General features: G+C 42.0%; 1 protein-coding gene across 13 annotated transcripts in view; it reads left to right on the top strand.

The window, feature by feature from the left end:
• The window catches only part of AGRN (agrin), a 719,629-nt gene extending 705,372 nt beyond the window's left edge, over window positions 1-14,257 (top strand). For 10 of the 13 annotated variants that reach the window (XM_073585333.1, XM_073585332.1, XM_073585329.1 and 7 more), the window contains 4 exons: window positions 734-766; window positions 5,846-6,070; window positions 7,191-7,294; window positions 10,583-14,257. In XM_073585333.1, the coding sequence (XP_073441434.1) occupies window positions 734-766; window positions 5,846-6,070; window positions 7,191-7,294; window positions 10,583-10,740 (520 nt within the window). In that variant the 3' untranslated portion in view covers window positions 10,741-14,257. The remainder of the gene's footprint in view (window positions 1-733; window positions 767-5,845; window positions 6,071-7,190; window positions 7,295-10,582) is intronic. The other 3 variants (XM_073585337.1, XM_073585338.1, XM_073585341.1) reach the window with 1 other exon arrangement.
• The last annotated feature ends 10,692 nt before the right edge of the window (window positions 14,258-24,949 follow it).

Genomic DNA, 24,949 nt, shown 5'->3' with positions numbered 1-24,949 from the left:
AATGTTTTTAAAAATGACCGTAATAGTTCTGAATGCAGGATGATAGACAGCGGCTGTGGGAGTACAGAGTGCGGTCATAAATCAAAGTCTGCTGTAAGGAAAAAAAAGTTTCAGAGTTTCTTGGAAATCTACGATTAAATACTGGCAAAACTTGATAATGCGTGTAAAGCATATATATTAATCCTAAATTATATTAACGCTATTAATCAGGTGGTGGCTTCTAAAGCTATCCACATTGAGCGCCTTTTACACTGGTGGACATAAACTGTAAGGAGACTGTATGGGGTTATTACATTTGTTCTGTCTCCATGCACAATGCATATCGCTGGTAGCACACATCTTCCATTTACACGGGTGATGGGCCACCGACGGATGATAGTTTCCGCAAAAACAATCCAATCAGCCAATGATCAAAGGTTATGCTTGCTCATCAGCTGGACAGTGGCGCATTTACCCAGGGCAATGATCGGGAACAAGCATTATTATAAGGCTGGTTTGGACAATTATCAATACATTTGAAAGGGTCTTCATGTTGGTTTTAGCTTGGCTTGCTGACCTTTCTAATCAGCCAGGGATTAACAGTTCTAAATAGTGCATTTTTGGAATTTTACATTACGGCTACTATGGGAGGAGGGGGATCTTGCTCTATTGGGTTTGGTGGTATAAATGAATTTTCTGCACATTTCCTGCTGCTGCTTACTGCATGCCTCCCACTTTCTTTCTGCTTCTAAAGTCTTGGTCCAGTGGACAATCCCGATGACCCCAGGTAAGTACCTCTGCTGCCTGCTTTGTCTGTCGCTGCTTTTTGTATTTGTTGTAAGATTTTACCATGTTTTCTCCTAGTTGTGCACGCTGTACATTAAATCAAATAAAATGACACCAATAGTGATGTTGGACAATTGAGATTTGCAATTGTTAAGAGCAGCAAAACTAAATGGCCAAAACTATTTAAAGGCTCCAAACTCGAGATATTATGTATCTGCAGCTTAGGTGATAACTGTAACGCTGGGGTCCCTGCATGGTTCCTCTCCCTCTTCCCCAGCAGGGATGCCGACATGCTTACCGCCATGGTCACTCAGCTGCGTCCGTACCTGTGTCCTTGACACTTATAGTCAGCTGCTGCAGCACCTGGAGACTGCCATTGAGTGGTACCTGGTGGCTATCTGCAACACAAGCCTGACCGCACCATCAGAAGCTCTAGTAATGAACCAGGTAGCTGCTTCTGCTTAGCTACACCCCTCAAGGGTAAACCCAGACCGTCGCGCAGTGGGTCTACCATCCAATAGCGTGATGATTACGTGCTGATTGATGGGGAGGGCTACGACTATTTGGACCCACAACAAATTTTGAGAATGGTTCTCTGAACTGCTCTGCTTGAGTACAGTGCCTGGCTATCTCCTGCAGTCCAATAGACAATGAATGAAGCTGTTGGGCGCAGGCAAAGGCACCACTCTATTCTACTGGGACATTTCAGAGTCCCATTTTCACATTCTTTTTATATAAAAAAAATATTACAAATCATATTCAGAGTGCACAACTGGTATTAAACAGTGTTCTAGGTACAGATGTCTGGAGATATCTGTTGACCTTTTACTATATATCACCTGATTCTGCTAACTTGGCATATTGGGTCAGTTGTGCTGGTGCAGTGCATTTTGTGAACCTTTACGCCCACATATCAAACCATTAGCAACTTTTGCTGTTGGAACTGAATGGAAACTTCAAGGTTTCTTAATGGAAACACTGATTTTTTTTTTAAGTTTTATCATTACGAGTAAGTTTACCTCCATGGCTTCGATGATGGACAAGCTTCCCATGGGCAGTTAGAAATCCTTAAGAAATTGACTTAATTTCAGAATGTATATTAACCCCTATCTTTTCTGGTTTACTCTTCAACTTGTAAAAACGTTTAAGCCCTATATAGACTTTATGAAAACAAAATCATCGGAGAACCGGCTGAAAATCTTGTGTGCTATGATAAAGGATTCCAGTGCTTAATAGGTTTTCCACTTTTAGCAAAGCGAACATCAAATTCTTTCAGCTACTCACTCCCTTTCAGGCTTGGACTGGCCCACAGGAAAACAGGAGAATCCTCAGGTGGACCCCTTTGCAAGAGTAGGCCACCACCCTCATCTATGAGCAGTTCTTGGCACAATATACCTGAATCACTAAGTACAAACAAAGACAACCTCTTATTCATTTAAGAGATAAGATAATCCTTTAATCGTCCCACCATGGGGAAATTCAGAGCATTACAGCAGCAAGGTAGGAACAAGTACAGGTACAGATGCATAAAGGCATTACATTGACAGTAGGTAGGTACATACACGAAAAAAAAAAAAAATGTAACCGGACTGTCACAACTTTGGATCTATCAGTTCTCTGTTTGGGTCATTCTCCGTTTTGGACAGTGCTGGTTATACAGCCTAACTGCAGCAAGAAGGAAGGACTTTCGATAGCGCTCCCTTACCAAGCTACCCAGTTCATTGTTACATACATTTGTGATTGTGGATAATGTCATATTTGCATGTAGTTAAAAATAGGAGTCCTTGGAGTTGGTTACTGGTGGGCCCTTGGCTGCCCAGTCCAGCACCGCTACCTTCCTCCCTTTTCTATGTGCTGACTGAGGTGGTGACGTCACGTTGACCACATGCATCATGGCTCCACACATTCATTGAGTTCAGTGATTGGCTGAATGGTTGATGGACATCATCTCTGAAGCTGCTCCAGATCTTTGTGTTTTGGCTGCCGAGAGCTGGTGGAGAAGGACAAGTAGCATATGGTTTTCCTTTACATGCTTGCAAACGTTTGGGGTCCACTTTGCTGAAAGTGAAAAACCACTTTTGTCCTCATAAACTGCCTTCAGGCAGCGACTTATTCTACTCTCGCTAGCAAAAGTGAAGGTGTGCTCAGCCAACCTGAGTGTGCATGTGTATGGCAGATAAAGGGAAAGATAAGCTGTCTGCGAAATAATCATTATTTAAAACATCAGACGTCAGTATATAAGCAGAGAAGACCGAAAGCTCCACGGCACAAATCAGTGTGATCTACTTCCTGGTGCAGGTTCACTCGGAGAGATTTTATCTTGTAACCCTGAGCCTAACTTGTATATGTTCCCTTCTCGCTCTTTCAAAGAGACAATGGCGACAGTGAGACTTAAAGAAAAAAATGTAAGTTCTCATAACAGAAACTGTAATAGAATAAGAACTCACTGTCCATATCGCCCAACCTGGTTTTTCCCTTGGGGAACTTCCCCTGCCTTCTCAGCTGTTGCTGTGTGGGTGAAAGAATCCAGAAGTTTTGCTAATTCCGCCATAAGAAGTATCCCCTAACTATACATATACCAGCCAGCCCTAAATATGGAAAGTGGAGGCGTTTTGTGATATTGTGTCGTTGTATTGTCAATGTGCTCTTGGTGGTTTGTACTTGTGATGTGATTCAGTATCGATATTGTACATGTATTCATTGTTTCAGTGGGCAGAAGTTTTCTATAATATTTTACCAAAGCTAAGATAATGGACACACCTAAAAAATAAAATAAAATAATAAACGCCTTATCCCAAATGCCATTTACGGGATAAGAAGAACCCCCCCCAATCTTTTCTTGAGGCAGAACCATAGGAAATTCTGTAATGCTAGCCCCTAAATTGTTTAGTGGGTGCCATCACACCCAATCATTCATCGGCAGTAAGAAAATGACATTCTGTAACATATGATGAAGTAACCATTTTCAAAATCAATTATTCATATGAAATGATTGATCCTCTCGTATCATCCAAATGAATCCGGGCTCTTAGTATTTAACCAACCAAAGATTAGAAATCTATTTCACAATGATAATGAGAATGCTCAAGGCGAGGGGTAACCTTATAAAAGCATGCTACATGGGCCATACAAGGCCTCTAAACATGGATACATGGGTAAGTCCTCTTTATACAGTGAAGGAAATAAAATATTTGATCCCTTGCTGATTTTGTAAGTGTGGTCACTGACAAAGACAAGAACAGTCTATAATTTTAACACTGAGATAGAATATCAAAAACAAAGTCCAGGAAATCACATTATATAAATGATATCAATTTATTTGCATTTTGCAGTGAGAAATAAGTATTTGATCCCCTACCAACCATTAAGTGTTCTGGCTCCTACAGACCACTAAGACCAGGGGTGGGGAATCTTTTTTCTGCCAAGCGCCATTTGAATATTTATACCATCCTTCGGGGGCCGTACAAACTCCGCCCACAAAGTACTTCCTGACTTTGGCACTGGTTTCATGACTTAATCTTTCATTGAATGCCCTTCAATGTTCAGTAGTGAACACTGCGTGTGTGTGCCAAAAGAGCATGAAGAAATTAATGAGCTTGTGGCAATCAAAATACAGCTCCCTGCCCAAGAATGTGGTCCCTGAGAATCTGCTCGGGGGCCTGATAAGAGGTCATCGAGGGCCGTAAATGGCCCTGGGGCCTGAGATTCCCCACCCCTGACTTAGATGCTCCTAATCAACTCGTTACCTGCATTAAAGGCAGCGGTCTTACATAGCCACCTTTATAAAACACTCCTGTCCAGAGACTCAATTATTCAGTCAGACTCTAACCTCTACAACATGGGCAAGACCAAAGAGCTTTATAAGGATGTCAGGGACAAGATCATAGACTTGCACAAAGCTTGAATGGGCTACAAAATCATATGTAAGGCGCTGGATAAGAAGGAGACAACTGTTGGTACATTAGTAAGAAATTGAAGAAATACAAAATGACTGTCAATCAACATCGATCAGGGGCACCATGCAAAATCTCACCTCGTGGGGTATCCTTGATCATGAGGAGGAAGGTAAGAGATCAGCCTAAAATTACACGGAGGGAACTTGTTAATGATCTCAAGGCAGCTGGGACCACAGTCACCAAAAAAAACATTGATAACACATTATGCCGGAAAGGTTTAAAATCCTGCAGTGTCCGCAAGGTCCCCTTGTTCAAGAAGGCACATGTGCAGGCCCATCTGTAGTTTGCCAATGAACACCTGGATGCTTCTCTGACTGATTGGGAGAAGGTGCTGTGGTCAGATGAGACAAAAATTGAGGTCTTTGGCATGGAGGTGGAAACATTATTTTTTGAGGGTGTTACTCTGCTAAGGGCACAGGTCTACTTCACAGCATCAATGGCAGAATGGATGGGCCATGTACCGTAAAATTCTGAGTGACAACCTCCTTCACTCCACCAGGATATTAAAAAATGGGTCGTGGCTGGGTCTTCCAAAAAGACAGTGACCCAAAACATACAGCCAAGGCAACAAAGGAGTAGCTAAAAAAGAAGCACATTAAGGTCATGGAGTGGCCTAGCCAGTCTCCAGACCTTAATCCCATGGAAAACTTATTAACGACTTAGAGATGATCTGCAAAGACGAATGGACCAAAATTCCTCCTGACATATGTGCAAAACTCATCATCAACTGCAAAAAAACATCTGACTGCTGTGCTTGCCAACAAGGGTTTTGCCACTAAATATTAAGTCTTGTTTGCCAGAGGGATCAAATATTTATTTCTCACTACAAAATGCAAATACATTTATGTAATTTATAAAATGTTATTTTCCGGATTTTATTTTTGCTATTCTATATCTCAATTTTAAAATTAACCTACCCTTAACATTATAGACTGTTCATGTCTGTCAGTGGGCAAATGTACAAAATCAGCAAGGGATCAAATAATTATTTCCTTCACTGTAGATATTCTGTGAGGAATTCAGTTTTAGGTCTAATGATCTTGTTGCACCCAAGGCAAGAGAATGCCTCAACTAGCTCTATACACAAAGGATAAGTGAATACTTACTACGATTTATTCCCACAGCGAGAAGGCCCTCCTAACCAACCAGTTTGAGTTGAGTATCAAGACCGAAGCTACTCAGGGTCTCATCTTATGGAGTGGAAAAGGAACAGAACGCTCCGACTACATCGCTCTTGCTGTGGTAGGAGGATATGTTCAGATGACCTATGATCTAGGATCTAAGCCAGTTATCCTCCGTTCTACAGTACCGGTTAACACCAATCAGTGGATTCGCATTAAAGCACTGAGGTAAGATGTGGTAAAAACAAAATGTTAGAAGGTTTTATGTGAACAAAAAATGAGTGGGAAGGACTCAAAATGGTCCATGGAATATGGATAACTGTTTAAAGTTCATCAAAATGTAACCTCAAAAATCATCCGATCTTAGTAGACTTCTGGTATTGGTTAGTCAACGTGGAAATGGGTGCACTGGGTCAAGTAAGCATATGCCTGGGATTATCTCTGTTCATTATGCCCTTCACTTCCCCCTGGAATAAGAATAGAGTGAGGCATCTGCAGAATGGCAAACGGGTGGAAAAGCTAACATAGGCGTGCGAGGGCTTGCCTGCTCCGGATTCCAGAGCATTCCTTTGGACTGTCCTCTCTATTGCTATTAACACCATGCAACTCATCATTGAGATGAAGAAGACATGAATTTGCTCCATTGTGTGCACAATGTTGTCTCACCGGCTAACCTACTGTGCTATGGGAAATCATTTAATAAAGTTCAATGATGAAGAATGGCAAACTATTTTTTCCCAGTCGTAACCGAGGGTTTTCCATATTATATAAACTAAGGATATCTAGGACTATGTCAAAGGAGTGGATAAGACTGGTCCACTAATTTGAGATTACTTTAAAGATGATCCGACAATCAAAAGTCTGTCTAAACTTAGATACATATAAGGGTTTCTTGTATTTGGCATGTAAGAGGTTAGGTGATGTAGGATTTGTACTGACATTACATTCCATGGAGGACAGGACTCTCTATGGGGCCTGGTAAGCCATGGTTTTGGATGGCTGCCGCTCATGGGGGGAGGAAATCACTGGGACTCTAAGCTCTCCGGATGCTTCACATGCCAAGGCTGGAGTATGAGGGACACAATGTACTGTGCCATTGCAGAAATTGTAAAAACATTGGGGTCAGGTGGCGGCTGTGTGAATGCGCCAAGAGATTGGCGGATACAAGAGGAATTTGCGATGCAGCATTGGGGGTGTAAGTTAACCCTAATGTAATATAAATTTAACAACATCATTGACATTGTCCTTTAATTGTGGTACCTGCATTCTGGTCATTGCTGCACTTCATAAAATGTCTATTATATGGTTACTTCATGCCTCTTCATATTGTGTATGGCTTGTTTTGCAGAAATAACAGGGATGGCATACTACAAGTTGGCAATGAGGCTCCAGTCTTTGGATCATCTCCACTTGGGGCAAAACAACTTGATACAGATGGTGCCCTCTGGTTGGGTACGTATTGGTTCATTCACATGTACAATTGTAAAACGTTGCATTATTATTGGAGGCTTGGTGAAGGAAAACTAAAGGTTACATATCAATGTCGGCTGAACTGCCAATTTTGGCAACATCTGCTGACCATCTAATGTCAATAGGAGCCTCATGACTCTCCTCCAACAGGCTATATCAGAAGGAGAGAAGGATCGGGCAATGTAAATTGAAATGCTGAAGACATTTGTTTCCACAATAGATAACTTGCCGACAAAAGTCTCCAACATCAGCTTTCTCCCCTTTCTTCATTGACAATACATGAACTCTTAGTTCGGTGTAGTCGAGAGAGCGTTCATTCAGTTGACCGTCATCTAAGGCCTGTTTCACACTTCCGTTTTTGTGTCCGCCAAACGGATCCGTTTCCGTTTTTTGACGGAAACTGATGCAAACGGATCCGTTTTTTTAAAAACGGATCCGTTTTTTGACGGATCCGCGGTAACCGTAATGGAAGTCTATGGGACAAAAAAAACGGATCCTGCAAAAAATGGCGGATCCGTTTTTTTACGGAAAACAACGGATTTTGACGGATTTGAAAAAACGGAAGTGTGAAACAGGCCTAAGGTGTATGTGCATCTTTAGAAGGGAGAACGGCAGATGTCCTTCCTTTTATTTTCAAGATTAAAAAGGTCCAAAAGTTAGTACTGCACTGAACATAAAGCCATGCCCTATCCTATCAATAGGTCTTCATTTTACAAGATGGGAATACCCCTTTAATAAATTAATTGTATCAGAGTTTTAGACTTTCTAATAGACCGTGAAAGGTGCAGATTTATCTTTAAGAAAAGCTTGTTTTGATCATCTTTACGTACTCCCCCATTGGTCGAGTTGATGTGTTTTTTTTCCTCACGATCACACAGTACATGCACAGGAGACACATATTAGGTTTGCAGTGAAAAGCTGACAGATCCGCACCATTTGTGTCTCCGAATAAAATGAAAATGAGTCTGAGCATCGTAGAAGCTGCCGTTTAGCAACAGCTGGACGGCCAAGGATTACTTTGTTCTCATACACCCTGATAAATAAAAACACAATATCCAAAAAGATAGAGGAAGCATATAGCCATAAAATCACATAGCTTTATTAAGGTCAATACAAAAAGACATAGACAGATCTAAAAGGAGATACATATCCAATATAATACCACAAAGTACATATGTACGTTTCATAAAAAAACTGAAGCTTACTCGTTTAAAAAATGACGCAAAGCATGTGCTCTTAATGTATCAAGTAGGCAATGCCTATAGTACAGCAATAATTGAGCATACAAAAATATAAAGCAGTGCTCCTATTATATGCATTGCCCACAGCCAATTAACAATAGGGCACATATATTAGCCTCAAACAGGTAAAATTACATATGTAAAGGCACAGTGCCTATAAGGAACAAAGATGTCCTATTAAATAGCTGCAGCTTCAGCCCTAAACTGATGACACAAGAGGTTACACAAATGGCAACTGTGAAAAGGTAGAGAGCAGTGCTCCTATCAATTCCTGTCCTTTTTGAACATATTGTGGTAATAAACCTACCATTGCTTGTTACCTATTGACATATGTACTTTGTGGTATTATATTGGATATGTATCTCCTTTTAGATCTGTCTATGTCTTTTTGTATTGACCTTAATAAAGCTATGTGATTTTATGGCTATATGCTTCCTCTATCTTTTTGGATGTTATGCTTATTTGGAAGTGCCATTTTTTCTAGGTCACCTAATTAGGATTAAATAAAAACACAGATGCCTCCGCACAAAAATATGAAAATGCAGGAAAAAAATGGCAGGAACAGATCCTGTATGCCGTGCACTTCATATGGATGAAAGCAGAGTAGATAATTGATGTTGTGCTAAAAGCTTTTGTATCTCTATATTTAATGTCGTGCGCGGTGTAGACGGCAATGATTTGAGTGGAACGGCCAAGTGGTAATTGAGATGAGATGATAGCTAATCCTGTCCAGTGTTCTTCTACTCATGTTCCTTCAAGTCAGGGCAAGCCGGAATGATCCGCGACGTTTCAAGATCTTCATAAAAAAGAGGGGCTTTCCGACCTGATCTGCGTAGACATTGAGATAACTGAGGCAACGTGAACTAGTTAACAACATACAGACTCTATTCAACAGAATTAGACTCCAACATATCTCCATTTTATGCTTCCAAAAGCGATCTACTCAAACCGGACCAAAGTACACTTTTTTTTTTTAGCCGACACTGCGATTATGGTGGCCACTGGACACGTTCGGCATACACTCCTAATTGGCTGACTACACTTCAGAAAAGCAGTGTGACAATAGTACAGCACTATTCTTGACTCACATCTTAATGATGTACTGCCTTTCTCAGACTATGTTCAGATGTACAGTAATCATCAGTTAGAACGGATACAGCAACATTCCTTTGACAAAAAAGGTTGTGCACACACAGCTTTTTTTTGTTCATCTAAACATAAAAATACTGATCCAGTTGAAATAATTTTTAACATTGAAGTCTATGGCAAACAAATCCTTTAAATAGTTCTCTTCCACGTGATCCAACTAGCAAAAAAACGAATCCTTGTCAATGGATTGCTGCTGGATCTGTTCTAACGGATGATTACTGGACATGTCTGGCCTTAGGCTGTATTCACTGTGAGTTATTTCAGAAAATTTGCCTCATTCCAAAATCCATCCACTTTGCTTTACATACAAGGAGCTATTGAGGGTTTTTTCCCCAAACAATTGGTGGGTGACAAAAAGAAATGCATGTCACTTCCTGATGGAATACACTCCCAATCTAGGCACTGCCAAAGATAAAGGCTGCAAAAAAAGCTGAAGGGAAAAAATTCTTCCAAAACTCATGAAAATAAAAACTCCACAAAAAGAGAGCATTTCCTAAAGTGGTTTCCACTTGAACAGATTGTAGTATTTGAACGCCTCAAAAAACTTGTATAGCGTAGCCTTAGGTCATCTTCATATCTGTGCTGACAAAAACCATTGGTTCAGATCCTATTTTGATGGCTGCCCCCTATTTAGATGTAAAATTTATGGTGTTTTTTAAAGAACGGAACATCTATGTAGGGTTCTCCTATCTTGGCAAGTTATTGTGTAGCTCCATTTGTTGTTTTTGAGACTGATGGAGATAACCGGGCAATGTACTTGACTCTCTAGGACATTGGACGGAGCAATGGCGCTCATGTGCTTCCGCCATTCCATTCTGATGGGGCATTTCAGACAACCCCTTTAATATTGTCTAACTGCTGTATTTTTCTCTTCCTGTAGGTGGAATAGAAAAACTGAGCGTCTCATACAAACTACCCAAGGCATACAACACTGGCTTCATAGGCTGCGTGAAGGACGTTCTTATTGACCAGCAAGAGCTGCACCTGGTGGAAGATGCACTGAATAGTCCCCCAATATTATACTGCTCAGCCAAATAATCTAAGACCAACTTATCTTCCTCCTTTCTGGCCGGCCCCCTTTCCCTCCTCTCCCCGCCATCCACTGCTGTAATTATTTTCTATTTTTGTAAACTTATTGCTTTTATATTTTGTGTGTGGGGGGAGGAAGGAGAAGGCAATGTCTGTAGATGTGTGGACGTGTGTGACTTCCAATGATGCAACCAGACCAAAATCCCCATGGGTGGGCACAATTTTATGTAACAGAGAGTTTGTTATTTGCAGGTAATACGTGAGGACCATGCATCTCATAAGGGCCTTATTCAAGACAAATCAGGGATTACTGGGGGGAGATGAAGCAGAATTTTGTATTGAAGTGCTGACCCGCATTCATAAGGGGTTGGTTGCATTTGTCTTTCCACTCACCCATCCTGACGGTTGCAGTGTTGTTGCCTTGGTATGTACGAGTGCATGCGTTTTGACCCCTTCTTGTCATTTGTGGTGCTTGGGCCATACACTCTCATTGTGAGAGATACCTGTGTTATGAGTTTTCGATGGATGTCCCTGCTGCTGACTGCCTTGCATGCCTGAGACATGATCTTAAGGAAAGAAGAGGAGGTTTGGAGTCTCTGGTGTAAAAATGTGGCCTTCTTCTGCATTGTTCTTCTGTTTTCCAAGGTCTGAATGATTCCTAAACCCCCTACCAGTCAACTCCCCATATCTCATCAATGTTATTCTCCCCCATGGATCTCCATTATAAAACCTTTTGGTCTCACATTCCTTGTATTTTTTTGTTTTCTTTGTGGTTGTGACCGTGAGTTGTCCATGTTCTTTTTGTCACAGCAGAAGCAGAGGGGAGGAAGGTGGAGGAGAGTAGTTTCATGCCCTCCAATTCCATTTGTACATTCGACCTGGAAGGTGGTTGTTGGTTTATTTGGTCCAGTAAAGTCGTTGAGTAATTTCCTTGGCTTATCCAGAATTCTAATGCTAAGGAAAGACATAATCCCTTCTAGGACAGGGTGTTTATAAAAATGCTGGAGGATATTATTTTTTTTTATTACTTTTATTCATTTTTTTTTTTAGATGAATTTACAATGACCATTTTTTCTCACTCTGGTAACATTTGTTTAACCCTTAATCAATTTACATCCAGCATCCTGTAGTAATGTTTAGAAGGGTCTTATTTAGGGCAATAAAATAACAACCAAACGTTTTGACATCCCATTTTTGATCTGGGATATAATTCGTCTTCATAAACTGGGATTGCTGACAGATTGTCCATCATTTGACTCCTCGGATATGTATTCGATATAAATTACACATTTCACATCACTCAAACTGAATATAAAGTAACATATCTGGATGGAGGTTCTTTATCATATGTATATTATGTCAAAATGTGCATTTTTTTTTTAGGACCGTTGATTTCATTTTTTCTCACGTACAGACAAATATACATTTCACCGGTAGAGCTTCATTGTCATCTATTTCACTACGTAGATAACTCGTCTACCAGGTAACACATACCGTTCCTGTCTTCTTACTGCTGCTCTCCCTAGTGATGGGAATGCCTTTGTTTCCTTCTTGAATGATAGCAATAATGATCTATGAATTAACGATTATTTTAGAGACCATGACAATGATGGCACCGAAACCCATCTGTGATGCCATAAATGTGGCGTAGAAGAATGGCTTCCAAATAATGGAAGTGACCACTAGGTTTTATATTACATTAACACTGTATGTCAACTAAATTACATAACCCATAAAAGAAGGGTTAAACAAATGTAAAACTTAATTTTAGTCTCCAGTAGTGGTGTTCTCCTACATAGACTATAAGGTCTGGACAGTTTTTGGTGTATACCAATTTTCAAAGCCTTTTAGGTGGTGACATAGGTTCATTCCTCTTGACGTAGACATGGGGGTGCAGTCTCCTTCAGTCCCTACTGTCATATAGTACTTGAAATGGGAAGATGACATTGTATCCGGTAACAAATTTACTTCTGTAGATACGTTTTTTTTTTTATTTTAAATCCATTTTCGATGAGGGTTAGGTTGATGAGATCTTAATCTTGTGTGTGTCTGTTCTGTGCGCCTGATCCTTCTCCCTGGCTTTTCTGAAAATCTACCCTGTGTTCTAGTCTGAAATATATACCTATTAAAATGCAGTAAATTCCTCTTGTATGCACAAAACTTGAGCTTTTTTTCTTTTTGGAGAACTGAAGCAGTATGCCACTTCCTTGGCACCGGTACATCTTAGGTTTTTTTTGTTCTTTGGATCCAATTTTATGACTGTGAAATAATACTTGTAGAATATTGAAAGAGCTGTCAATGTTTTTCCACTTTGGCTTCTCAGAAGAGAAAAATTCCTAATATAAACCACAAATCCAGATTTTCTTCTAGATTGCAGCAGGTGGCCATGTCCACCCGACATGGAAGCAGAGAGAAACAAACTATTCTCAAAACTTTTTTCTTTTTCATTGGTGCTATTCAAAAGGAGACCAAAAGTATTTACAACCAATTTTTTTCCCCACTGGAGGTATAAAGGGCATTATAGTAAGGACCAGAAGCCAACCTTTTCAGACTGCTAATGTGCATACAAGTGGAATTGACCGAGTATGGGACTTGTTTCTTGCTTCCGGATAAGGACAGTTCACTTTACCTTAGGAAGAGAGGGGTGGGGTAAGCTATGTATTACCAAGGGCTTGTCGTACGACACTCAACTTGTGCCAGAGAACAAACAATGGTGCCCCTGACTAGAAACCACAGAATACGCCCTTTTGATGATACTAGTTAGACATAGTTTTAGTCTTTCAGATGGTCATGTGGTAGTCAAGCCAGAGTTTTTGAGAGTAAGTGACCATGCTTTCAGATGTTAACATATTCTACAAATCATTTTTATGCCTTAGTTTACCCATTTTGTTTGCAGTGACCTTAGTCAATAGGTTACAGGTCAGTTTTTTTGCACATCATTACAATAAAGAACTATTTGTGGTTTTACAAATTCCTTTCCTCGGTCAAAATACAATTTTAAAATCAAGACTGGTGAAGAAGATTGTGTAAAATGGAATTATGCCACCACCATGGATAATAAATAGACTCCATACAAGAATGGTGGCCAACTTCAAGGACAGCCCGTGGTCATCAAATGAGGGACATGTGACTGTAGAAGAGGAGCCACGAGCTTTGACGTTGACCACTGGAGCTATAGAAGATTATGAGACAAGCCCGTCCTGTGTTCTCTACAGCCATATATATGACCATTCACCATCTTACAAGGCATAATTGACTTTTGTGTGCACTTACATTTCAGTTAGTGTTACTTTTTTATTATTTTGTTTACTAGCATTTATATCCATAATGTACAAAATTGATTTTTTTTTTAATTTATGTCTGTCAATACATCACAATTCTAGGCTAGCGAATCCGCTGTGATCTGCTGTAGGAGTCTCGGAAGACTGTGCACAGTATACAGTACAGCATGTTATAACCATTACTAACTTTATTACTTGTCTTTTCTCCAATCACCACAAAATAAAGTCAAACTATTTAAAAAAAATTGTCTTTTTTTCTTTTTGACTGTGTGTATTTATGTGGAAGATTAGGCGTAAATCCAAAATTTTTATTTTAAATCCGCAAATTTAACAGGTGGCTTTTATAAAGACGGTTTGCTGTAAGCAACACATAAAAGAAATATTAGTGTTTTTTTTTTACTAGGACACTACCGTCTCATGAAGTTGCCCACAAATGACTGTTAAATCACAGCCCTATAACCATTCCATCCATTATTACAAATGGCTACTGTCGTTTCAACAAACTTTTCATAAGTCGATAATAAAAAGTAAACTTTGTCATATAGCTCATCAGATAATTCTTCTTTCTCCACCTTATGAGCCACTTCTTTCTCCTTTTCACTTTCCCTTATCTGAATAGAATTGGTGAAAATCTATTTGCAAGACTGTAAGAATTGTCAGCTATCTGTGGCCGCCACATGGTAGCATAGAAAACCGCCTTTTACTTGCTGGTATCCACGGCTCTTCTTTTGATTAGCCAGCCTGCCATGACATCACATGTGCGTCACACCATGACACATGACATGGTGTCAAGCCAGCTAATCAAAAGAGGAGCTGCAGATGGTGTCATGTAAGTGGCAATTCAAAGGGTTCCTGTCCAGCAACCGTAGATTATTTTTAAGCGGCTGCTGGACCAGGTCCTGCAAATTGATTTGCACCATTTTTTTTACTCTTGAACTAACCATTCATTTGGAAAAACGGCTCCAAATTGTCTTGCTCAAGACAAAGGAGCTCACTGATGGATCAGGTTACAGCCGCCTTTAAGTGTTTATCTCATCCCGGAGCTCGATTCATAGCTACACTGGACAGTAAGGCTGTATACTGTTCTAAATCAGGATACAAATCCAGCTCACCAGATACGGCATTCCAACATCGGAGCACGAGACCGCTGTGTCAGCGCACAATGAAAAAGCAATGAGAAAAAACTTTGTCCAGCTCCACGATGTAGTGAAAAATATTCTTTATTCACTCAATAGAAATGAGGTTTAAAAGCCAGCATGAGTTACAAGGCATGCGATCGATCTACGCGTTTCGAGTGGCTAGGCACTCTTAATCATGATACGCAGCTTTGTCCATGGGTAGATCTTATATACTCTATCCGGTCTACACACCAGTTAAATAATTAATTAAAACAAATAGACAGAAAACTAACAATCACAATTACATATAACAATTTGATTCGTTGAGATACAATATTATCACCTTTAGTAGTATTTTATCTTTATTTTATTTCTTAATTTTTATTCATTATTCTCTTGTTATTATCCATGAAAAAATGAAGCAAACTTCTGAATAGAAGAGAAACATAACAGATCTCAATGTTGCAACCATTCACAACAGTAAAATTCACAGATACAATTTTTTTCAAAATGCATGCGGTTTTCAATTACATGTTATTTTTATTTCTTTTTTGTGCAATGTTAATTTTAGCACAACAGAACATTTTTTAGTATACACATGTATACAAAGAAGGGAGGGGAAAAAAAAAAACTTTTGAAAAAAAATGTTCTGAAAAAAAAAAAAATTTTAAATTGAAAAGATTTTTTCAGGGATTATTTCAATTAGCGCACCAAATGTGCACACAGCCATAATACGTTAGTTTAAAGGGGAGATAAAAAACTCCAATTTGCACTGCTCTAAAGAATTTTTTTCAGTGTATATGATTTTTTTGGTTATATGCACAGCCAAAATAAACATTTAATTCTTTTATTCCCCATCATACACCAATCATAAAAATCCGTTCTGATGCATTTATTGAAAAGTCGTTATCATAAACTTTTTTTTGTTATATTTAATTTTTAGTTTATATCTGAAAAAAAAAAAAAAAAAAACTTCATGCACTGAAAAAAACCCGTTCTAATGCATATATAGAAAGATTATTGTCATAAACTTTCCCAAATAAAGAAGTATTTCTTAAGTAACTGTACAACATAAAACTATGTCGAATATTTTGGTTTTTATATTTTAAACATGCAGATTCGAAAAACGGCATGAAAATACAGTTCTGTGCACAAAAAATACCCCATGAAAAACCTAGCAAAAAAAACTCTGCCATATTTCCACATATTTTAGTATATGTTTAATCAGAACATGAAGATTCATTATAAATGTGATAAGATAGATGTTTCAAAGAGGAAAGGGTTAATAAGTGCTAGTCTAATAAAAGAGCATGGTATCTTTTCTTTTATTCAAGCCCCGTGGCATACTAGTGTTTAATTTGAACATCCACCACGCCTCCCTGTTCCTAAGCACAGGTTCTAAGTCCCCACCTCTGATCCGATTGTGGACTTTCTCAATCCCATATACTTTTAATGAGTCCAGTTTTTTACTATGAGTCTCAATAAAATATCGGGAGAGCTGCGATATGTTTCTATTCATATTAGCATTCTCTATATCAAGAATGTGCTCTCTAATCCTAGTTTTTAACGTGCGCTTTGTGCTACCCAAATATTTTAGTGGGCAAGAAGTACATTCCATGATATAAACTACATTTTTGGTGTTGCAGTTTATAAAATCTTTGATGTCAAATAGGTTACTGTCATCAAAATCTCCAAATTTATCACACCTTTTGGTATAGGTACACATCTTGCACTGACTAGCAGCACATTTGAAAAAGCTGTTTACGGTCCTGTGATGCATAAAGAGAGAAGAAGAAACAATGGAGAAATGGAGTTCACTGCACGGCCAAAGATACCAGTAGATGAAACCAGGAGACAAAGGATATTTCTGTGCAGTTTACTGTAAACGTGTTTCAAAGTTAAACTTCTTCATCAGGATAAACCATCTTGAAGAAGTTTAAATTTGAAATGCGTTGATAACCAACACAGAAATAGCCTCGGATTAACTTGTGGTTCTGCAGCACACGTTTCCATCGGGTGAGAAATTCCCAGCACCCCGATACCCCCCTTACAGTGGATAAGACCCTACTGACCTTTTGTTTGTCCAACTTTTCTTCACTCAAAGACAGGAGAGCATAAATCCCTGGTTTCTGAGTGTACTGTGTACAGGAGACATTGTAGCAATTCGTATCCACTCACTAGCTCAGAGAAAACTGAAAATTAGAGGTTGAAAATTGGTAAAAATGCAGGATGCAACTCATAAGTTATTAGGGACACACAACTTATTCTGCAAAGTGAAATGAAACTACGGGCACACTGGAATTCGTTAAGGACAAAGTTAACAAAATCTAATATTCTGAATTTATTTTTCGTGAAGGTATGGCAAGAAATTGAGGTTGGTTTTCAGGTGGAACATGAAAATAGAGCCCTACATTTTATGAGATATTGAATAAAAATGCAAGTCCTATTTTTGCTAGTTTGTTTTTTAAACTGAGGTTGCTTTCACAATGTAAGCCTACGAGACACACATTAAAGCTGTCATGTCAATGAGGCAGTCCACTACCCTTCCCGTAGGGGTGCAGAAAAAGACAGTTACACAGCCTACACCACATGTCCGCAGATTTATCAAGTCCTGGCTAACTAGAAAAATTCTTGTATTACTATTGGGCTAAGTATACTTATGTTAATTACTGATTCAGAGAAGATGGATGAATTTCGGTTATTAACGTCAAATACAAAGACATTAAGTGTGTTAAATATGTTGCCTACTCCAAAGAGAGAAGGTCTTCAGCCTGGGAAAACCCACCTGTGGGCTACAAAGGAAAACCACCAGTAAAAATGGCGCCGGCTCTGATGGACCTGTCAAGAAGCTGCCAATCAGTGGTGTGGGCGGAGTTATATAATGATCAGCATTCTGAGCACCGCTACATTAGAAAGAGTACAAAACCTACGCTTATTCATCATTCATTTCATTCTATGGCACAGACAGCCCGAACATTAACCAAATTCATTAGGAGGCATGCTCCTCTTTATACATTTGCCATACCTTACTCCAGTAGGCTAATAGTTAAAGACTGGCAAGACTTAAAAGTATTTTTAGACTTTTAGATAAAGTTGTGTTCACACTACAGATGGGGCACTACTAGCAGCCACTGTCCACAGTTTTGCCACATCTGACAGCGAGAACACACAAGACATGAATGCAGTCAGAGATACAGAAACAACAGTCGAACATAGACCGAGACATAGTACGTCAAGGGATCTGTAGTGTGCAAGATCTGCATCAATTATGGGCAAAAACCTCCTTAATTATAAGAACCGAACCTTTCATATTATTCTCTCAAACAGAATGATTCATCTAAAAATGACCTACTGCTTAAGTCAGGCTTTTATGTTCAGTGTATTATTACAAAAGTGTTTGTTTTCAATTATATCCAAATCACTATACAAAAAAAGACCATCAGAAATCTTACAATTGTTATACTGACCGCTAGGCCTTATACTAAATTCTTGCTTCTTGCTCTGTTCTGAAGGCATTCTAGCACTCAATATCATGCATGATTCCAATGACTCATAACACAGGATCCACCATTCACAATAGGTGATGGCACAGTTCACCTTCTCTTCCAAACAATGACTGATAACTCCTCTACATACAGTAAATAACACAGGATCCACCATTCACAATAGGTGATGTCACAGCTCACCACCTCCTCTTCCAAAACAATGACTGATAACTCCTCTATAAACAGTAAATAACACAGGAACCACCATTCACAATAGGTGATGGCACAGCTCTCATCTTCCTCCTCCTCCAGAACAATGACTGAAAACACATTGTTACGTGTTACAGAAACACTCAGCACCCAGAATATGTTGTGCAGTTATATGTATGTATAATAGGTTCTATGTGAGATGCATGTCCTTAATGCATCAGCATTCCCCTTTTGTCCACCCTCCCCCCACCTTTGTAATTTCCACAGTAAACATCGGCAGGCTCTGGCCACCTGCGGCTTTTGTAATGCATGTCTGGCCTGCCGCTTTTCTATTGGCCGGCCCTCTGTATCTGTGTGATATATTCTGTGTCCTGTGAGTAAAGTGTTGTCAGACTGGAAATACATGGAGAAGCAGTGATCTTTTATATGCGCCCATGTAACCCAGGGTTTCCTGCCAGCGTCATTCATTCAGACTCCAGCCAACACAGAGAGGACCTCCGAAAATACGGGGTGGTACTGAAAGAGGTACCCCAGCCTGGGTAGACCCCGTTACACTGGTGGCAGGCAGCGGGATATGATACCCCTTCTACAGGAGGAAAGGAATGAATGGAAAACAACTACCAGAAGTTAAAGAGGACTACATTAAAAGATCTGGTGGAAGCCCAAGGGTTGATCGCCAGCAACAAAACAAAAGCAGATTTGATAGCAGCCATCATGGAACACGACAGTGCAGTACGCCCCAATGTGAACGTGGAGAAGACCGAATTCCAGAGGGAGGTAATGAACAGATTGGCGTTCTATGGCCCAAACCCTGCGGTAGAGATCATACGAGAGGTGATGGCTGATGTGCGTACTGATCTGATGGAAAAGATGGCCGAGTGGACCAGGATAGAGCTAGCCAAAATGGAGATGGCAGAGCAGACCAAAGTGGAGCTGGCCAAGATGGAGATGGCAGAGCGGAGAGAGGAGAGTCAGTGAGCAGGGGGAGCTCTGGCCTTTGACCAGGTACCTTCCAACAGTAAGCCACAAAAAGATCCAGTATAATGCCTTCCGACAGTTGGGGGAGGCAGAGGAAGACATTGATGGCTTTCTGCAGGACTTTGAGCAGCAGTGTGCCCTTCATCAAGTGAAGCTGGAGGAACGGGTTCAGATTCTGGCCAGCAAGCTGACAGGCCGGGCAGCGGACGCCTATCGCACGGTACCTGATGAGGACTGTATGGACTATGAGCGGATCAAAGAAGTGATCTTGGCCCGGTATGCGCTGATACCAGAGGCATACCGCCAAAAGTTCCGCGGACTTACAAAACGCGTAACCGATACCCACGCTGAATGGGCCTGTAAATTACAGCGGTCACTGCTACAATGGGTACAAGGGAGCCAAGCAACCACTAAGGAGGACGTCCTCCAGCTCTTCTTGTTAGAACGATTCTTTAATGGACTAACCCCCGAGACACAGGAATGGCTTCGGGACAGGCGGCCAACGACTCTTGAGGAAGCCGCTCGTCTGGCCGATGAACATCATGATGCCAGAAGGCCGCAGTTGTCCGGATCAAAGATGGTCACTAGGGGCCCGCCCATGGACCTGGAAGGCCCCAAACCACCAAAGATTGTAGGGGAACCAGCTAGAAACCCGGCCTACCACAGTCCACCTGGGGCGCGATGCCACACCTGCCGTCAGCTGGGCCACCTGCAAAGACAATGTCCCAACCAGACTCAGCATACCCAGTGGCCAAAGGTGGGAACAGCTACCTTCAGCCGGGCTGCTGTACACTGCTACCAAGGGGAAGCTGACCCGGCATTGGGGGCTACGACTAACCAAGGGGTGGAAGAGATGGAGGAAGTGCTGCATGAAGTAGACCCCATGCAGGCAGCCCGTGTAGATAATCGACAACAGCATCGACAGGTCGTGTGGGATAATGGGAAACGTATGCAGGGACTAAGAGATTTCGGAGCAACTTTGACCCTTGTGAAGCCTCATCTCATCCGGGACCAAGAGAAGACGGACCGGACAGTGGCAATCCGTGTAGCAGGGGGAGCCATACATCGACTGCCCACTGCCAGGATTCACCTGAACTGGGGAGTCGGGGATGGCCTTGTTGAGGTCGGCTTGATGGAGGATTTGCCTGCAGACGTCTTGCTGGGAAATGACTTGGGGCCCATGTTGTCTGCATTCTCGGTGGCCCCTCTGGCTGAGACATATCCTGTGACCACCCGGAGACAAGCTCGAGCTGCGGAGGCGGAATCACACTCGGAGGCCCAGGTAAGACATCCCAGCCCTACACGTATTCCCATAGCCAGACACATTTCTTGGGCCACCCCAGATGAATTTAAGAGGGAGTTACTTGAGGATCCTTCATTAGAGGGATATCGTGGGAAGGCACAGGAGGGGAGAGGGGTACTGGAAGTGGAACAGTTTGTATGGAAGCAGGGACTCCTCTACCAGATCACAGAGCAGCACCACACAGGGACGAGCCCCACTATAAAACGACAGCTGGTAGTTCCCAAGAAGTATAGGCCGGAGCTACTGCGAATCTCTCATGACATATCCTTAGCCGGGCACTTCGGCATCAGTCGCACCAGGCATTGTCTGACACAAAACTTTTTTTGGCCGGGGGGTAACCTATGATGTTCGTCAGTACTGCCAGACCTGTGACAGTTGTCAGCGCATTGGCAAGAGGAGGGATCGATGCAAGGCCAAATTACGCCCCCTCCCCATTGTGGAGGAACCATTTGGCCGAGTAGCGGTCGATCTGATAGGGCTGTTAGCCAAACCCAGTCCGTCCGGGAAAAAGTATATATTGACAGTGGTAGATTATGCCACACGGTATCTAGAGGCGGTTGCGTTACCTAACATACTGGCAGAGACGGTGGCAGCCGCCCTGCTCCAGGTTTTCTCACGGGTTGGATTTCCCCGGGAGATTATCTCAGACCAGGGTACCCAGTTTACAGCAGAGGTGACCAACCAACTGTGGAAGCTGTGCGGCGTAAAGTCCATTAGAAGCGCCCCGTACCACCCACAAACCAATGGGCTGTGTGAACGCTTTAACGGGACATTAAAACAGCTCATTGGGACTTTTACCAGGACCTACAGGGACTGGGAGAAATTCTTGCCACACCTCCAGTTTGCCTATCGGGAGGTGCCCCAAGAATCCACGGGGTTCTCCCCGTTCGAGCTGGTATATGGGCGACGCGTAAGGGGACCCCTAGACTTAGTGCTGGAACACTGGGAAGGGGAGGGCCTCATAGAAGGGGTACCTATTGTACCCTATGTGCTGGAATTCCGGGACCGCCTACAGGAGCTGATCCAGGTTGTATGTGAGAACCTGCAGGCGACACAGCGGCGCCAGCGCGTATGGTACGATCGGAGGGCCAGAGAGCGCACTTTGGAAATAGGACAGAAGGTCCTGGTGTTAGAGCCCACTAAGCAGAATAAGTTTCAAGCTGCATGGCAGGGGCCCTACCAGGTAGTGGGGAAAATAGCCGACACAACCTATAATGTCGCCGATTGTGACGACCCCAGGGTTATCCGCATGTTCCTCGTGAATATGCTGAAGCCCTACCGGGAATCACCCTGAACCCAAACAAGTGTCACGTGGGCAAAGCAGAGGTTCAGTATTTAGGGCACTGGGTGGGGAGTGGGAAACAGCGACCAGAACCAGCCAAGATTGAGGCCATAGCCAAATGGCCCATCCCACGCACTAAAACCCAGGTCATGGCGTTTCTAGGGACAGCGGGGTATTACAGGAAATTCGTTCCCAATTACAGCAGCGTAGCCAAGCCCCTCACTGATTTGACCTGTAAGAACCAACCCCACCAGGTAACCTGGACCTCAGAGTGTGAGGAAGACTTCCGACAACTAAAGGACGCCCTCACCATTACTCCTGTATTGGCCGCACCCGATCCAACTAAACGTTTCCTGGTTCACACAGATGCCTCTATGTTTGGATTGGGGGCAGTACTGAGCCAAGTCGGGCCTGACGGCCAAGAACACCCGGTAGCTTACCTGAGTCGGAAACTACTGCCCCGTGAAGTAAGCTATGTGGCCATCGAGAAGGAGTGCCTGGCGGTAGTATGGGCACTCAAGAAGTTGCAACCATATTTGTATGGACGACAGTTTTCCCTCCTAATGGACCATAATCCCCTAGTCTGGCTTAATCGGGCCTCCGGAGACAATGCCAGATTGCTGCGGTGGAGTTTAGCCCTACCACCTCTGGACTTCACCATCTACCACAGACCCGGCAAACAAAACGGTAACGCCGATGGACTAAGTCGACAAACGGAACTTGTACCAACCCCATAAACTTCGGTCATCCCCAAACCGATCTGTTGAGGATCAGACTGTGTATGCCGATCGCGTCGCTGAAAACGGGAGCCGTGTTACAGAACCACTCAGCACCCAGAATATGTTTTACAGTTATATGTATGTATAATAGGTTCTATGTGAGATGCATGTCCTTAATGCATCAGCATTCCCCTTTTGTCCGCTCTCCCCCACCTTTGTAATTTCCACAGTAAACATCGGCAGGCTCCGGCCACCTGCGACTTTTGGAATGCATATCTGGCCTGCCACTTTTCTATTGGCCGGCCCTCTGTATCTGTGTGATATATTCTGTGTCCTGTGAGTAAAGTGTTGTCAGACTGGAAATACATGGAGAAGCAGTGATCTTTTATATGTGCCCATGTAACCCAGGTATTCCAGCCAGCGTCATTCATTCAGACTCCAGCCAACGCAGAGTGGACCTCCGAAAACACGGGGTGGTACTGAAAGAGGTACCCCAGCCTGGGTAGACACCTGTTACACACATATATATGCAGTAGATAACACAGGATCCACCATACACAATAGATTATATCAAAGCTCACCTCCTCCTGTACAATGACTGAGAACACCTATGTACAATAGATAACACAGGATCCACCAATCACAATAGGTGATGTCACAGCTCACCTACTCCTTCTGTACAATGATTGATAACCCCTCTATATACAAAGAAAAAACACAAAAATTGAGCTTGACTTGAGATGGTACACATGCACTATATAAAAGCATGTTCATATTGGCCATAAAACATATAAAACCTGCAAAAGAAAAAATGAGCAAAAACCCCGCTGTAACTAAGCAAATAAAAAGCAAAAAGTGCATTTGCAAAAAGTTTCTTTGTATTTTTGCATTCTGTGCAAGCCAGGGTGTGACCTACCTCTCCGGAGCTGGAAATTGTATTTAAGGCTATGTGCACACGCAATTCCGCAACTCCCTGCTGTGGGAAATACGCATGCGGAATTGGCATGCATATTCCCACTAAACACTAGGGTTTTGCAAGCGTAATTAGCTTGCAGAATGCTAGCGTTTTCCAAGTGATCTGTAGCATCGCTTGGAAAACTGATTGGCAGATTGGTCACACTCGTCAAACATAGTGTTTGACTAGTGTGACCAACTTTTTACTATTGATACTGCCTATGCAACATGAATAGTAAAAAGATATAATGTTAAAAATAATAATAATAATAAAAAAAAAATTGTGATATTCTCACCTTCCGGCGTCCCCCACAGCCTTCCCGATCCTCGCGATGCTCCCGGCAACTCTCGTTCCCAGCATCACGCGAGACCGCTACGTCATCACAGGTCATTGTTGCAAGGCATCACTGGGAACGGGAGTTGCCAGATGCATCGCCAGGATCGGGAAGGCTGCGGGGGACACCGGAAGTTGAGAATATCATGAATTTTTAATTTTAATTCTTTTTAACAGGGATATGGTACCCAGGGCCTGGAGGAGAGTCTCCTCTCCTCCAGACCCTGGGTACCATCTGCACATGATCTGCTTACTTTGCGCATGGTGGGCTTAGCCACATGCGGAAAGTAAGCGGATCACTGCATTCCTATGTGTGTGCGATTCCACACAAAGAATAAGCATTCTGCGTATTTCTCTGCGATGCGATTCCACCGCGGAAAAATACGCAGCATTAGCACAGCATTGAGGAATGCCATTGAATTCAATGAATTAAAAAAATGAGGCAAAAACGCTTACAATCCGCAACGTGTGCACATAGCCTAAAGGCTTCCCCTGACTGGTGTCAACTGGTTGGGCCCAGTCCTTTAGTCTGCCCTTATTCAAATACTGAGGTC

Source organism: Dendrobates tinctorius, unplaced genomic scaffold (genome assembly GCF_039654945.1).
Source record: "Dendrobates tinctorius isolate UK_male_01 unplaced genomic scaffold, ASM3965494v1 ptg000086l, whole genome shotgun sequence".
Taxonomy (NCBI): Eukaryota; Metazoa; Chordata; class Amphibia; order Anura; family Dendrobatidae; genus Dendrobates; species Dendrobates tinctorius.
The sequence above is the reverse complement of the archived record's forward strand: the minus strand, read 5'-3'. Positions and strand labels throughout refer to the sequence as shown.